At 42.5% G+C, this 18,075-nt stretch overlaps 1 protein-coding gene across 1 annotated transcript in view; it reads left to right on the top strand.

Moving 5' to 3' along the window:
- The window catches only part of EGFL6 (EGF like domain multiple 6), a 186,845-nt gene that overhangs the window by 50,327 nt on the left and 118,443 nt on the right, over positions 1–18,075 (top strand). The window contains exon 3 of the mRNA XM_088481197.1: positions 5,861–5,953. Coding sequence (XP_088337323.1) covers positions 5,861–5,953 — 93 coding nt within the window. The remainder of the gene's footprint in view (positions 1–5,860; positions 5,954–18,075) is intronic.

Below are 18,075 nucleotides of genomic sequence, written 5' to 3'. Positions count from 1 at the left end.
TTAGAGTGGGGAGGTTAGGGTTAGGCACCCCTAAGGAGGGTTAGGGGGGTTAGGTTAGATTAGTTGATACTTACCTTACCACGATCGGGATTTCCAGTGCTGTCGGGCTTCCGCTGCCGGGCTCTGCTGTTTTGTCGGGCTGCCGCTGCCAGGATTTGAGCTCACGGCCATGCGGCAGCCGGGATATCATACCGATTCCCTCCAAACATAGCACCTGGGTACATAAGTGAATATCACCTGGCTACATAAGTATTTATCAGAAAAGGGTGTGTAGTCATCTTGTTGACACTCAGAATATCGACAAAAGAATGTGTACATGGGCATAATGTTACCATTGTCAGATTGTCAGCATTGTTATTATAAATTAGTTACATATCTACTTTGTTAACAGTAACAAGATATCCTTTTCTATTTCACTTACGCAATGAGGAAACTTGGACTTCTAAATAGATCACATATCTTAATGTGGACGATGTTCACTGGGAGATAAATGTCTTATGGGAAGAGGATGATGTACCGGTATAGTGGACACTGATGTACCGAGTAACCCAATATATTGTAATTTAAAACCTCCAAAAAAAATGAAAACAGTCTAGGTCATGGCTCCGACCGTCCAGGTCACACGTTATTATATTGCTTTGCTTCCATTCTAGTTTGTAGGGAAATAACTGTGTACAGGTTGAGTCTCCCATATCCAAATGTTCCAAAATACGGAATTTTTTTTAGCATGACTGAGATAGTGGAAACTTTGCTTTCTGATGGTTCAATGTACAAAAAATTTGTTTAAGACACAACATTATTAAAAATATAGTATGAAATAACCTTCAGGCTGTGTGTATAAGGTGTATATGAAATATAATTGCATTTCATGTATGTACATAAACTTTTTTTTGATGCACAAAAGTATTAAAAATATTGTATAAAATTACCTGTAGGCTGTGTATATAAGGTGTATATAAAACATAAAAGCATTCTATGGTTCTGTCACATTCCCAAGATAGCTCATTATGATATGCAAATATTCCAAAATACAGAATATCCAAAATACCCCTGGTCCCAAGCATTTTGGATATGGGAGACTCAACCTGTAATATATTGTAATAGCGTGTAAGCATCACATATACACAGTGTGCTACATAGTGTGTAGCATTGGTGAACATACTTATGTATTAGAGCAAAACGGTAAGTGACACAATGGTTAATGTAACAGAATGCTAAGCAAGGCACAGTTTTTTTATTATTATAGTATATGCGTTAAAGGTGACTGTATATCAGATTAGGAACTGTACTTTCCGTTTGTTTCTGTAGAAATAGATTTATTTGTAAAATATTTAAAAAATCAATAAAGAAAGATTTGTTTAAGAAAGTACCTTTATAAAAAACATATCCTTGTATCACTCTTTAATGATAGAACACTGTTGGTCTTTTTACCTTCAAATGCGTCTTATTCACAAACCGAATCTGTGAATTGGGTTATAGTGCCACAGCTGCTGACACTGTAATGTATCATTTTGCATGTAGATACACCCGCAGTGGTAACGGTAGGGTCGAACTGCGCTCTACTGTATGGGCAGATGGGGTGTGGTGTGGGGGTATATGACGTACCTAATATGTGGTTGGGGTCCTACACTTTCCTTCTGACAGGAGTACTGGGTCCTGCGTGGTAGCTTGGTGGGGAAGGGGGGGGGATTTGAAGGTGCGCCCGTGTTGGGTGTAATGCGGTGGGGGGGGATGAGGTGAGGTCTGAGAAAAAGGAAAGAGGCAGACAAAGATGAGGGGGCCAAATAGCTTGATGGAGTAGTCACAGTGCTTCTCCTGTACAGTCCCGGGCACAAGGGGATGGTGGTTTTGGGTGTGGGAGAGACTGGGGAGGTTGGTGGACCCTTAGTTACACACAGAATATAGAAATAGATACATTTGAAGGTAAAAAATCACATCTGTACACGGTGTCAGACTGGTCATGAAGGGCCCACCGGGGGAATGCAGTGGTAGGGGCCCATGCTTAAGGGGTGTCGTCAGCCACCAGAGGCTCTTGGTTAACCAATAGGCAAATCTTGTTGTAGTTTCTATAGAAAGGAACCAAGCACCCATGTTGATCAGTAGTATTACTCCACCAGGTCACTGATCATCTAATAGAGTAACAATGTATGATTTGAGGTCTGGAACCAGAGACAGACAAAGTAGGGAGTGGGACCTCAGGCAGTGGGGCCCACCAGGGACTTCCCCTGTACCCCTGTGGGCCAGTTCAACCCTGTCTGTACATCAATGTACATTTAAGGCAAATACATACAAATCTGATATTTTAAACAATAACTTTTAATCAGATAAAATGTTAGAGGAAGAAAATTCAATTGTTTTATTATGCCTTTAAGTAATGGGCACCCGATGGGCGATATTCAACTGTTTATGCTAATGAGCGTGAGTCCTGTGGGCATCCATTAATTATTGTGCTTGTTTCTGTAAAGTTCAGGTGAATCAATATGTAATATGATAAATTAAGAAAATAAATAAATAAGAATTTAACAAAGGACGAGGAGTGCTGTACATGACAACACTCAGAGGTGTTACCAAGTGTGTAACAGTTTAGAAATTGTGAGATATTAAGGGGCCTAATTAATTGAAAGCCTGTCCTATTTCCTAGCCACCCCAGCAGCAGCAATACACTTTATTTTCTGAATTGTATAAATTTTTAGTTTGATTTAATTTGCAAATATTCTTTGCCATTCATGTAATTGTCATTTCTGTAATTGTCATTTCTGTAAGCACTGTGGCCCTCATTCAGAGGCGGTCGGAGGATGCAAGCGGTCGCTCAGAAAGTGGGCGGCCGCTTACATCCTGACCGGCCGCCTCTCTTTTGGTCATTAGGCTGTGGGTTTACACCCACAGCTCTAACAACCGCTAGGGTGATGGTCGCGATGGTCATAGACCATCGCGACCATCGGGGCTTACGACGAGACCCTAGGGTAGGGTCTCACTTGTCGTAAGCCCCAGGGAGCTTCTGGCTCTGTCAGAGCCGGAAGCTCTCCACTGACATCACTAGTGATGTCAGTGGGGCCTCCCCTGCCACCCCCCCGGCCCGCCTTCCAAACGGGGCGAGCTGACAGTCAACATCGTCAGCTCGCCCCCTTTGGAAAGAGACCCGCTACGACCGGCGCTGTCGGTCGTAGCGGGTCTCACGCAAGCGCACGAAGGAGCCGGCTCCCTCGTGCGCATTCGCTCTGGACAAACATCGAGGCGGCCGTTCGGTCGTATACCGTACAGCCGCCTCTGAATGAAGCCCTGTATCTTTTTTTAAATAGGTCAAAGTCTAAAATATAATATGTTTGCTTTTGATTGTTATAAATGAACGCAGGAGTTCTGAATGATAGCTAGACCTGGCTAACTGTTGTATTGTAGACTGCAAAAGTATTTAACCCTTTAAGTGCTCGTCAGAGAATTGTTAACCCTTTAACACCAGGAAGCATAGAGGACCTCATTCAGAGTCGGTCGTTGCGGTCGCTTGATCGTAAGGTAAAAGGGTCCGGATATGCAAATGAAGCGCTCACAAGTTGCGTCGTTAAGATGGGATCGTTAGCTGAGCGAGCAAGGGGAGGATGCGGCCGTAAGACTAAAAATACGCCCCCTTCTCGTTCGCAATACACGTCATCTCCGGGAATATAAGGATTAATCGAGACCATCGGGAACATCGGAGCAGGCGTAAAAACCAAGTCAGTGTAAAAACCTCCCATGTCACATGTGCCATGACACTACTTAGTTAATTATGCACTCCCATAAAACGCCGTTTGCATCGTCAGGCACGCCTGCGTTCGGATCTCCACTCCCCCGTTCACAAGCACCTTCCCCTGTGACCACCCACAAATGCCTCATCCTGTCACTCAAACTACCGACCTGGCTGTGTTCAAGGAGAGAGCAATTTCTGATCGTAATAGCTAGTTTGCGCACGCGCATTGCGAATTTTACGCATGCGCAGTTTAGCGAACATCGGTGGCGTACGAGCAAGCGGCCGCAACGACCGACTCTGAATGAGGTCCAGAGCGTACTAAGGGCCTGGTCCAGAGATATACTTAAAACCCCTGAAGTTTACGCGCATCTCCAATGTTTTTAGATCAGCGCATGCACAGAAGCTCCCCTCTGCCCTGCGCACGTGCAAATCTGGGGATGCAATGTTGATGGCAGTGCTCCAAAAGCCGCTGCATGATTGACATGCTGCTGGCGTTTGTGGGTGGCGATGGGTAGCGTCCCAGAAAACGTGGGCATGTCTGCCACGGTTTCTGAACGCAGCTTCATTGACTTCAGCAGAATGAATTTCCCTCCCACCTGGAGTAACCTGAGGGGTTATACAGATGACCGATGTTCACGCACATGATCCGATGTTGCGTCTTTGAGATCAGTGAAGCCGGCATGAGGTGTCTATATACACAAGATGCCTCTTGCGTCCTTAGCATATTTTCGCTCGTCTCTGTACACAGTGGCTATGCAATCTGTATTCATCTCTGAATCAGGCCGCAAATGTGTGCATTAGGTTTCCTCTGACCTGTTTTACTGGCACTTTTGGCAGCCGAAGAAAGAAAGTGCATGCAAAATATTGTTGTGGAATATTTTAGCTAAACTGTACCAGAGTGATAGGTGACTGAGAGATTGAGCTCTGAAGTATTAAAGTAACATCCATAGCATCTATAGTCAGCGCTCAGTGAGGGCTCGTGTTCATGATAATTGAGGTCCATCCGGGTGGGTCTCTGACAGTCCGCCACTTATTAAATAATGGGACTATATGTAAAAAAGTGAATAGTGCTGTAACTAAAATAAAAGTTACTTTAATTTGACAGAAAGCTGTTTTGATGACCATAGAACTTCATTTTGACAATTTCATAAATAGATCATTGACTAGTTACTGAGGGGGTCATTCAGACCCGCTCGCGAGGGAAGTTCGCTCGCAAGCGGGTCGATGTTTGGCGCATGCGCACGACGGAGGGAGCTCCGTCGTACGCATGCGCGAGACCCGGCGAGTGACGAGAAATATGTCGCTCGGGGTCTCGCACCAAAGGGGGTGTGCTGTCGATGGTGACTGACAGCACGCCCCCTTTGGTGGGCGTGCCGGGGGCATGGTGGCCAGACGGAGGCGTTCCCATGGGAACGCCTACCATCTGAGTCCGGCCCCACTGACATCAGTTATGATGTCAGTGGGAGTGACTTTGGCTCTGATAGAGCCAAAATCACTCCTGGGTTTGCGGCAGCGAGACCCTACCGCAGGGTCTCGTCACAAGCCCGATGGTCGCGATGGTCTTTGACCATCACGACCATCATCATGAACGCTCGCATAAGCTGTGGGTGGTAACCCACAGCTATGCGAGCGTCCATGAGGACGCTCCAAAAACAGGTAGGAGGGCCCTGATTCAGAGCGAGCGCTCTGGTCAGAGCGTTCAGCTCTGAATCAGGCCCTGAGACTGAAGACTGAAATAGCTATTAAACTTTCCAGAGCAACCCTTGTGGTATTATTCTTACATTTAAATGCAGTATCATTATTTTATGTTAAAAACTGATCATCTTATTGCAATAAAATGCTTACATTAAGTTCAATTTAATTTTTGAACATTAAAATATCATTATTTATACAGGTAGAGAGTGGATCTACTTTATTCTATTAGGATGCTATATATTCAACTCCGAAGCATGATTTATATTTTAAATTATAATTTGCATTTATTCTGTGCTTGATTCCTTTCTGTGTTACACTTGTTTTAGTCTAGAGTCCCTGGGGTAATTTGATCATAAGGGAAATAATGACAATTATTTTAGGCTGCATAGGGAGACAATTAAATTATAATTATTATTTATTGATTTATTGTGTCTCATTTCTTAGCTGTATGTGAAGAGGGCTGTAAGCATGGCGAATGTGTTGGACCAAACAAATGCAAATGTTTTCCTGGATTCACTGGAAAAAGCTGCAGTCAAGGTACAGTATGTAGGGTTGAATCAACTCTGTGTATGGTTATAAATTAATATATATGTTTATTTGCAATATTTAATTATTTAACTATGGGTCAATGTCAGATATGGACTGAATGTGAAATTTGAGTCCATAGCAGGTGCCACTCTGGACACCTATGAAAAATTAATACAAATAAAATTATGTATAGTAAGTTATGTAGTAAAGTTTCGAAAAATTAATATACATGGTTGGTTGCTATAGGTTATGAGTTTTAATAACTGTGTCTTAGAGTTACATATTGTAGGGAAGAGCGGAATGGAATAACAGGTTGCTCAAGTCAGAACAACCAGGGAGAAAACAGTGAAAGGGAGCCCATAGGCTAACGCCATCTGAAGCTTGGTAAATCAGGCATCGCAGCAGCCCTCATAGAAAATATGGGAGCTGCTGTTACTGTTGGAAATGGAGGGACTGTGGCCGATATTGGAGATATATGCTGCGGCCCCTCTTTCTTACATCTTGAGGATACTTAATATTAGGGGTGTGCACCGGCCACTTTTCGTGTTTTGTGTTTTGGTTTTGGATCTGGATCTTTCTTCGTGTTTTGGATCTGGATTGGTTTTGCCAAAACCACCCTTGCGTGTTTTGGGTTCTGGGTTTTGTGTTTTGGATCTGTATTTTTTTGAAAAAAAGCATAAAAACAGCTAAAATCACAGAATTTGTAGGTTTTTCTGCTCCTATGCTATTATTAACCTCAATAACCTTAATTTCCACTCATTTCCAGTCTATTCTGAATACCTCACACCTCACAATAGTGTTTTTATGTCCAAAAGGTTGCACCGAGGTAGCTGGATGACTATGCTAAGCGACACAAGTGGGCGGCACAAACACGTGACCCATCTAGGCGTGAAACTGCAGTGGCAGACAGGATGGCATTGAAAAACTAGGCCCCAAACTGTACATAATGCAAAGAAAAAAAAGAGGTGCAAGATGGAATTGTCCTTGGGCCCTCCCACCCACCCTTATGTTGTATAAACAGGACATGCACACTTTAACAAACCAATCATTTCAGCGCCAGGGTCTGCCACACAACTGTGGCTGAAATGATTGGTTCGTTTGGGCCCCCACAAAACAAGCTGGCAATTTATCTGTCCCTGCACAAACTGGCTCTACGGAGGCAAGATGTCATCCTCATCCTCCTCATCCACCGATTCCTCACCCTCTTCAGTGTGTACATCCTCATCCTCACAGAGTATTAATTCGTCCCTGCTGGAACCACAGGTCCCTCTGTACGTTCTGGAGGCTGGTCTCCCTGGAAGAGTTGATAATTCATTTTATGAACATCATCTTCTCCACATTTTGTGGAAGCAACCTCCTACGCCTTTCGCTGACAAGGTTCCCGGCTGCACTAAACACTCTTTCGGAGTACACACTGGAGGGGGGGCAACTCAGGTAAAATAGAGCCAGTTTGTACAGGGACCACCAAATTGCTTCTTTTTCCTGCCAGTACAGGTACGGACTGTCTGACATGCCTACTTGGATGCTGTCACCGATGTAATCCTTTAACAGACAGACGCACGCTTGTCGCTGCTGCTTTGAGGATTCAAGTGCGGCTACAGCCCACACAATTCACAAAGACAGAAAAAAGAAGAAGAATATTTTAATTGTTTGTGTAGAACACTTTGAGGTGTCACCACCCTTTAACAGACAGACGCACGCTTGTCGCTGCTGCTTTAAGGATGCGGGTGCGGCTACAGCCCACACATTTCACAAAGACCAAAAAAAAAAGAACAATATTTTAATTGTTTGTGTAGAACACTTTGAGGTGTCACCACCCTTTAACAGACAGATGCACGCTTGTCGCTGCTGCTTTAAGGATGCAGGTGCGGCTACAGCCCACACAATTCACATAGACAGAAAAAAAAAGAACAATATTTTAATTGTTTGTGTAGCACACTTTGAGGGTGTCACCACCCTTTAACAGACAGACGCACGCTTGTCGCTGCTGCTTTGAGGATGCAAGTGTGGCTACATCGCACACAAGTCACAAACACATTAAAAAAATAGTTTTTTATTTTTTGGAACACTTTGAGAGTTACACCACCCTTTAACAGACAGACGCACGCTTGTCGCTGCTGCTTTAAGGATGCAGGTGCGGCTACAGCCCACACATTTCACAAAGACCAAAAAAAAAAGAACAATATTTTAATTGTTTGTGTAGCACACTTTGAGGGTGTCACCACCCTTTAACAGACAGACGCACGCTTGTCGCTGCTGCTTTAAGGATGCAGGTGCGGCTACAGCCCACACAATTCACAAAGACAGAAAAAAAAAGAACAATATTTTAATTGTTTGTGTAGCACACTTTGAGGGTGTCACCACCCTTTAACAGACAGACGCACGCTTGTCGCTGCTGCTTTAAGGATGCAGGTGCGGCTACAGCCCACACAATTCACAAAGACAGAAAAAAAAAGAACAATATTTTAATTGTTTGTGTAGCACACTTTGAGGGTGTCACCACCCTTTAACAGACAGACGCACGCTTGTCGCTGCTGCTTTAAGGATGCAGGTGCGGCTACAGCCCACACAATTCACAAAGACAGAAAAAAAAAGAACAATATTTTAATTGTTTGTGTAGCACACTTTGAGGGTGTCACCACCCTTTAACAGACAGACGCACGCTTGTCGCTGCTGCTTTAAGGATGCAGGTGCGGCTACAGCCCACACAATTCACAAAGACAGAAAAAAAAAGAACAATATTTTAATTGTTTGTGTAGCACACTTTGAGGGTGTCACCACCCTTTAACAGACAGACGCACGCTTGTCGCTGCTGCTTTAAGGATGCAGGTGCGGCTACAGCCCACACAATTCACAAAGACAGAAAAAAAAAGAACAATATTTTAATTGTTTGTGTAGCACACTTTGAGGGTGTCACCACCCTTTAACAGACAGACGCACGCTTGTCGCTGCTGCTTTGAGGCTGCAGGTGGAATCTAGACGGGATTTGGAACCGAGGACACACTACCTCCATCAATTGTCTAAATCCCACTGCACTAATGTCGGATACCGGACGCACGTCTAACACCAACATAGCAGTCAAGGCCTCAGTTATACGTTTTGCTTCAGGATGACTGCTGTCGTACTTCATCCTCATCGCTAGGGACTGTTGGAGGGTCAATTGTTTAGTAAAAGTAGTGATGTTCCTACTTCCTCTCTGGGATGATGAACAACTCCCAGCAGCAGCAACAGCACTAGGAGGAAGTGGTTCTTGATCTTTCCCTATTTTATTTTTATCGGAGAAAGTTTGGTCCTCCATTTATGTTATATTGATATATATACGTGCGGCTAAAGCGCACACAAACACAGAAAATATTATTTTATTTTTGCTGGAGAGTAGTGCACTTTGTGGGTTACACCACCCTTTAAGAAATGAGCCAGCCGGCTCTTTACTTATGGGACACAGGCGCACGCTTGGCGCTGCTCCTTTGTTGATGCACGTGCAGCCACAGTGCACACAATTCACAAACACAGAAAATAATTTTTTTTTTGGTTTGGACTGGAGTGTACTTTCGGGGGTTACAGCACCCTTAACGGTCAAGCCAGCCGGCCCTTTACTTATGACACAGGTGCACGCTTGGCACTACTTTGTTGATGCACGTGCGGCTACTGCGCACACAATTCACAAACACAGAAAATAATTTTTTTTTGGTTTGGACTGGAGTGTACTTTCGGGGGTTACAGCACCCTTTAACGGTCAAGCCAGCCGGCCCTTTACTTATGACACAGGCGCACGCTTGGCACTACTTTGTTGATGCACGTGCGGCTACTGCGCACACAATTCACAAACACAGAAAAGAATTTTTTTTTTGGTTTGGACTGGAGTGTACTTTCGGGGGTTACAGCACCCTTAACGGTCAAGCCAGCCGGCCCTTTACTTATGACACAGGCGCACGCTTGGCACTACTTTGTTGATGCACGTGCGGCTACTGCGCACACAATTCACAAACACAGAAAATAATTTTTTTTTTGGTTTGGACTGGAGTGTACTTTCGGGGGTTACAGCACCCTTAACAGTCAAGCCAGCCGGCCCTTTACTTATGACACAGGCGCACGCTTGGCACTACTTTGTTGATGCACGTGCGGCTACTGCGCACACAATTCACAAACACAGAAAATAATTTTTTTTTGGTTTGGACTGGAGTGTACTTTCGGGGGTTACAGCACCCTTTAACGGTCAAGCCAGCCGGCCCTTTACTTATGACACAGGGGCACTCTTGGCACTACTTTGTTGATGCACGTGCGGCTACTGCGCACACAATTCACAAACACAGAAAATAATTTTTTTTTAGGTTTGGACTGGAGTGTACTTTCGGGGGTTACAGCACCCTTAACGGTCAAGCCAGCCGGCCCTTTACTTATGACACAGGCGCACGCTTGGCACTACTTTGTTGATGCACGTGCGGCTACTGCGCACACAATTAACAAACACAGAAAATAATTTTTTTTTGGTTTGGACTGGAGTGTACTTTCGGGGGTTACAGCACCCTTTAACGGTCAAGCCAGCCGGCCCTTTACTTATGACACAGGCGCACGCTTGGCACTACTTTGTTGATGCACGTGCGGCTACTGCGCACACAATTCACAAACACAGAAAATAATTTTTTTTTAGGTTTGGACTGGAGTGTACTTTCGGGGGTTACAGCACCCTTAACGGTCAAGCCAGCCGGCCCTTTACTTATGACACAGGCGCACGCTTGGCACTACTTTGTTGATGCACGTGCGGCTACTGCGCACACAATTCACAAACACAGAAAATAATTTTTTTTTTGGTTTGGACTGGAGTGTACTTTCGGGGGTTACAGCACCCTTAACGGTCAAGCCAGCCGGCCCTTTACTTATGACACAGGCGCACGCTTGGCACTACTTTGTTGATGCACGTGCGGCTACTGCGCACACAATTCACAAACACAGAAAATATATTATTTTTTTAGCACTTGGGGGGAGCACCCCTGATGGACAGAGCACCCCCTGGACAACACTACAGCACCCCTTTAGGACTGGGACACTGCACAGGACTTTGGAACTGACTGCACAACACAGTCCAGCCAGCCCCTATGGACTTTGAAGTAGTGGACACAGCCCCTATTAACAACAGCAGCACAGCACAACACAGCCAGCCCCTATGGACTTTGAAGTAGTGGACAACAGCAGCACTACACTACACTACACTACACAGCACTAACTCCCACCCTCCCTCTTCACTGTCCACAGCCGAGTGAGAAAATGGCGCCGACGCGGGTACCTTATATAGGATCCAAAACCCGCGAGACTCGGAAGGCGGGATGATGACGTTTTGCCTCGATGTCAGATCCGAGTCAGGCGGGAAAAGTCGAGCCTGACTCGGATCGGACTCGGATCGGGGGGGCTCGGGGGGGTTCGGATTTCAGAAATCCGAACCCGCTCACCCCTACTTAATATTGTCAGTTACCCCCAAAAACATCCATTTTAGGGGGATATTTTACAAGGAAATGTACTTTAATAAATATGCCCATTGTCTTGTATGCTTGTGTGGTTATGATAGTGACTCACAGATAGGGTTGTATGTGACGGTGGCAGTGATGAGGATGTTAGTGGATGGAGCAGCATCCCCCAACAGCACAGGGCAATGAGACGCCTGTCACACACAGGAAGATTGTGGAATGAAATACACCTCTATATGACAGATAGTTATTTGTTCAACATGCTAGTCTTTTTTTTTGCCAAACAGCAACACCATGTTTGGTAGGAGAAACACATTGCCACAAAAAAGCTGGACTTTCTTAGGCCAGGTTACAGTATACCATGCACACAGGGCAATGATAAATGTTCCATAAATATAACTGTATGTGTGTGGAGTTTGGTAACGGGAGTGGTAAAATAATGATTTACAATGCCCATTATACAGTATAGTCTTATAACACTCAGTTAAAAATGCAGTCCTCATGCCGCTATAGAGTATGCCCTATTACAGCATATAGCGTTTTCCCACGGTGTCAGTTTACACTTTACAGTGATCTCTAGTGTCAGTAAAATAAATGTGCCCTATTGCTGGTATAAGAACATATTTAAATGGCTGTATAAACAAAATGTGCGGAGTGCAAGTAAATAAATGTGCTCCAATGCCACGAGAGAACACTTAGCACTGTCAGTGCAGGTAAAGAACAATCCCCTAGGGTCAATAAAGACCTGTGGCCCAAAGTGGCAACACATAATAATAATAATAATAATAATAATAATAATAATAATAATAATAATAATAATAATAAAATAATAGTGCCAGGAAAATACTGTGCCCAGTGCTTGCAAATAAATGTGCCATAGTGCCAACAAAGGTGCCTCAGTTCCAATAAAGGACTGTGTCCAATGCCTGCAAATAAATTTGCCCCAGTATCGAAAAAGATTATTTATTATTTTTGGTCACATTTGCTCCCTGGATACAAGTTACAACCAGTCAGAGAATGCTGCCCTGGCTCAGTGTTACTCACATTCACACATATGTGCTAGGAAAAATGGTTAGAAATGCATAAAGACGGATTCATCATCCATGAGCCTTTCATATGCTGTGTTGTGCCACTACCAATACAACATATTGTACTGTTAGTGCATGTTCACACATGAGAAATAGGGCATGCTTCATTCTAATAGTTTTATGGCACCATAAGCTTTCATTTAACATATTCATAATTATTATTATTATTGTTGTTGTTTATTTGTAATTGCATCTTCAGTTCAGCATCATAATGCACATTTCATGCTTTATAATGTGTGAAAAGTGCATTAAATTCTGAGAGGTGTAAATGAGCTATGGTGTTATTCAGTTTGTATACATGTTCTGCCTTCTGTGTTCTTTGGTTTATGAATTGGTTTTCCGAGTTATACCCATGATTAGGTGCCCGCAGCGTGTATCTTTATTGCAGTATTGTTGTACTGTGTGGTGTTTTACCTGGTAACTTTAGAATTATCCTGCAATTATCCACTACATTGGGAAAGGTGGTTTTATTATGTTTCATTTTTAACCACACCAGAATATTCTGTATTATTCTGCAAACAAAAGGTGAAATGTTATGTGCAGGAAGATTTTTATTATGCTATTACAATATACAGTATATTAATATGCATCTGGCAAATTATTTACAGTACATTAATCATCTTTGGGTGCAGCTCCAAATGGAACACATCTCATTCTCTAATAAGGGGTAAACTCTCCAAACTTGTAGCAAAAACTTGAAATATTTAATGATAGAAGTACATAGAAACAAGTGAAAAGCAATGTTTTGTATCTCACTGAGACCGAAACGACACTGTGGAGAACTTTGAATTAATATAACGAGTAGCTGGCTGTTTTGCCATTAAATGACAGTAGAGCTCTCAATAATATTGCACCATTTGCTGTATTTATCGAACTTCATATATAAAGATGAAACATGTACTTTTAAGGATATGCAAGATTTCTAATTTAGATCATCAAAATCATACTGTACTAAAGTTTAATGATAAAGATCGATAAGAATTACAAAATAGAATACATTGGAGGGAAGGAGGGACTGAATATTTAAAGTCCAAAATAAGGGCAGATGGAAAGTTGTGCTCTTAACCAGGATACTCATTTTGATGGCTCTAAAAAATAGCTGATGCTGGGGTCAGTTAACACAAATGCAGGTGACCGATCTCAGTACAAACTGATCTACAGACTTAGATTATTTTCTGTATAGAATACTGGTGTCCGTTATACAGCCATACCTGTAATATTATATGAACCAACTAATAATGGGTGGAAGGAAGAGGTACCTTTGCCCACCTGCTGGGCAATATTAATTTTTACTATTTTTCTCAAGCCTTGAGAGAAATTGCCAACATGATAATAGAGGAGAACGTTTTACAGTAATCTGACTCTAAAATGCTTTACAAATGAGACTTTTCCTCACAATATCATATTGGGCTCAAACTAAAGCGGTTTCAATTTCACAAAATGTTCTCCCTTTCCTAGAAGTTTAGTGGGGTTCTTCCATTGGTCCATTACTGTATAATAATTGGATTATATAATTATATCAGCTAACCAGCAATACTGGCAGCCTGTAGTAATCAGATACTTACCACATCGGCAGGCAGTTGGGAGTACCTTCTGCACATGTGTGACATATGCACACTGCGCTAGAACGAAGCCAGGTTTCCAGCATCCAGTGCAAGTTCAAGAAAACAATAGAGAGAAAATAAACAATGTCAGACATATAAAAAAAAGATAATGTAAATTAAAGTTATATATATATATATATATATTAATAATAAAGCATTTTTCTTGCTTAGCACATCTACTATTGCTGTTTTGACATGGCTATAGCTTAGGAGGGCAGTTTTCTGTACAGGTACTGTACCCACTGTCGTCCATGGCAAATATGCGGCTAAAAGGCAGGAGACTTTAATCCTGCAAAAATTTACCATTTTCACAGGCTTATAGTAAATAGATCTCAATGTGTCAGATTTCCCTGCTATGCATACAGTAGAGTCAAGCACACCAAACGTGATCATCAGAGGCTACAAGTAGATGTACAATTTTGGAAGCTGCTCTATACACCAAATGTTGGGGGACCCAGTGAAGGGACAGAACCAACTTATTACTATAGGGAAAAGTAACTTGGTAAAATAAATTTTTTAAAGTGGGAAACCCTTTTAAATGAAAGGGAAAAAATTTCTTCAACCTATCAAATTTTATCAGAAAATATTCTTGAATTACAGTAGGATCTAACAGTGGTATAATACTAAAACTCTTTGGTTATTGTCAAAAATGAAATACTATTTTGATCTGTTGTATGTATAAATTGTATATTATAATGTCTCAGGAACACTTAAATTCAGAGAATCATATTTCTGAATTATTCTTGATTGCTATCTGTGTTTGTCAACACTACTGCTAAAAGAAATAAATGTCAAGACCTTATTTGTTTTTTGGCTTGCTCCAAGCAAATGTATTTGTAGGGTAAGGGAGTCATGCCGAAAATGTTCTGTCCTTCGCCATGCCTTTCCACTCACAAATGATTATTCTTTTTGATTTTTTTTCTATCAAGGTTTGAGGCAGTAGCAAGGAACTATAACTACCTTTCATCCTTGTAACTTGAAACTAGACAATGAAACATATCATGGACTGTTTTGCCAATGAGATACATAACACTATGGCAACAGAGAGAACTTGTTAAGTGAACAGTAGTTAAAGTGAATTTGGTTTAAAAACTGGATGGCTATTGATGGAACAGCATTTAGCTATACCAGCAAACTTGTCCATAGACAGTGTCTTAGGGCCGGATTCAGTAAAGTACGCAATAGCAATTACGGATGCAGTCGAGCGATTGTTTGCCATTACGCATGCGTACAAGCCTCACTGCACATTGTGATTACACACACATAAAGGAATCCATAGCAAAGTGAGTGACAGGTTGTCAGCGTTTGACAGTGGTGACGGGGGAGTGGTCAGAGAAATGCAGGCGTGCCTGTCCGTTTGAATGTCGCTGTATAGGCGTGCATAAATTAGCCACTGTGATTGCATATGCAGATTGAGTACTCACTGCGTGCGAAGAGTCTTGCAATTTCTGCGGCTGGTCAGACCTGCTGTAAATGCTGTGTGATGGGCCGATGTGCGTTGATGGTACCGATGTATATGCAGAAAAGCGAGGTTAGACGGATGTGAGACAGCAGCAGTGGGCGTCCCTATGCTGGCTGTGCTTTGGCAAACATTAGCATATTTTCGCTGCTGCATTCCATATGAAATCGTAAGTGTGATTGCTATTGCTTACATTGCTAAATGAGGCCCTTAGTACATTATAATGAAACAAATTGCAGAGCCTCCTCCTTAGTGAGCAGAGAGCATTTTAACTAAGTGAAAGCTGATAGGACGTATGTAGTATCTGAAGACTATTGTACCATTTATATATATTGAAAATAACAAGAGATTTGCAGTGATAAGTAAGCAATCAAATAATTGAGTATGTGAGAAAGGGAGACTGTCCTAGTGTTACTGTATTTAAGAATGAAAATTAGAAATCTTCAGAAAATGCATGTAGCCATAGGGATCATTGTGCCTTATAACCAATGCAGGGATACGATATTAATGATCCAATTCCAATGTATATATTTCTGTTTTTTTAATACATACATACATACATATATATATATATATATATATATATATATATATATATACAGAAAGTCGGTTCGGCACTCCCCTGTAAACAAACTAAGTAGCCTGCGTGCCTTTGGAAATAATCATGTAGTATAACATTGCAATGCCAATTCCGGCAAAACACCACACGGCACTGCAGTTAGTTTTGATGGGTTTTTACTTCAACGTTTCGAGGACGAGGCACATTGGCATTGAAACGTTGCAGTAAAAACCCATCAAAACTAACAGCAGTGCCGTGTGGTGTTTTGCCGGAATTGGCATTGCAATGTTATTCTATATATAAAGAACAGGAAGTACTTTACCGTGCTCACCCTTGGTGAATGGTGTACGTGTAGTGTATAAATTCCAGTCCCTATGTACAACAAACACTGTCTAGCTATACACCAAGACAAGCATAATTATGTTCAATCTTTTACTATGTCATCATAAATAAAATGTATATTACACAAATACAAATATTCCTTAAATCAAAAAAAATGTCAATAAGAGCATGAAAAGAACGATCAGTAAATCTGTAGATATATAATATCCAAATAAAGAAAGGAAAATAAGGGGGGGGGGGGCAGTAGCTGATCAAAATGAATGGTTGTGCATCGGTATCTAAAGTGAGTCGCCACTTGCCCTTGGTTGGTCCTCGGATGGTTGAACTAATTGTAGTCAGGTTATGAAGTGTCCAAATGTCCTTGGAATAATTTGTTAGGGTAGATGTAGATCCAGGAAAAAAGTCTAATTTAATGGTTGCAGCGGCGTCCCGCTGATATTGATAGGTGATGGGTTTGATGGACGATCAGTGTGGTGCAGGAGCGGTGTATTGCTGGTGGATGAGGTGAACTTGCACAGGGTTGAGTCGGGGGTCTCCGGACTGTGTTGCCTTACCTGACTGCCAGGTGCTCGAGTCCGTCTTTCAGAGAGACGTGCCCAGGGCCCGGCGGTCGTGGAGGTGCTACTGTCTGGGGAGGGGAGGTCTCTGGTTCGGGTTTAGAGAAACCTGTCACCAGGTGCCCCTGCCACTCGGAGACTTACCTGATAATCCCTGCGCTGTCTGTCTCTCCGTACCAGGGTCCTGTCACACTGCTGGCCTCGGCGTCTCTTTCCTCCGTCTGCTTCCTAGTCGTACCAGTCACGTGACTCCTGTGAATCTGGCCCTCGTCTCTGCCTAGGTCTCTCTTGTTGATAGGGTAAATGAGGTAATTATGGTGTGTCCAGTGCGCAGGTATCCAATTTATTACTATCTGTTATTCTATATATATATATATATATATATATATATATATATATATATATCAGCTTCATAATGGGTGTAAGGTGCTATCAGGGATATTGCTAGTCTTTTCAGGGAGTCAGGGAGATTACTACTATTTCAGGGAGTCTCCCTGACAATCAGGGAGAGTTGGCAAGCGCGGGTTAAATATGATTTTTTTTCTGGTGCTCTACAAGTCCCAGCATGCCAAGTTTGCCTTTAAGTGGATGAGTGTGCTGATACTTGTAGTATTACAGGCTCCATCATACTCATGACTGCCAGGGCATGAAGGAACTAGAAGTGCAAGCATGCCCTGGCAGCCAGGCAATACTAGTACCTGTAATGCACCAAGGAGAAATGTACCTGGCTACAGGACCATTAGCAAGTTATGTGAGTACAGGTAAATTATGTCATAGTATTGGCACCTTTTCTCATAGAAAAAAAACACTGACCAGTTCTGCTTAAAAAAAATAGCACACAGAGCAACTCCAGGATTGCTGGCTGACAGGTTTCTACTCACAACAGTCAAGAGCAGCTGACCACCTACTGAGCACCTCTGGTTATTGTGAAAGAGGGCTTCACAGTATGTTCGAGTCACTGATATCTATCAAAGGATCTTGTTTCTTATTGAACAATACAACATACATCTTTACTGTTATATGGGCCTTTATATTACACAATAACATCTGTGTGCTAAAA

Source organism: Taudactylus pleione, unplaced genomic scaffold (genome assembly GCF_031769625.1).
Source record: "Taudactylus pleione unplaced genomic scaffold, aTauple2 ptg000265l, whole genome shotgun sequence".
Classification (NCBI taxonomy): domain Eukaryota; kingdom Metazoa; phylum Chordata; class Amphibia; order Anura; family Myobatrachidae; genus Taudactylus; species Taudactylus pleione.
The sequence above is the reverse complement of the archived record's forward strand: the minus strand, read 5'-3'. Positions and strand labels throughout refer to the sequence as shown.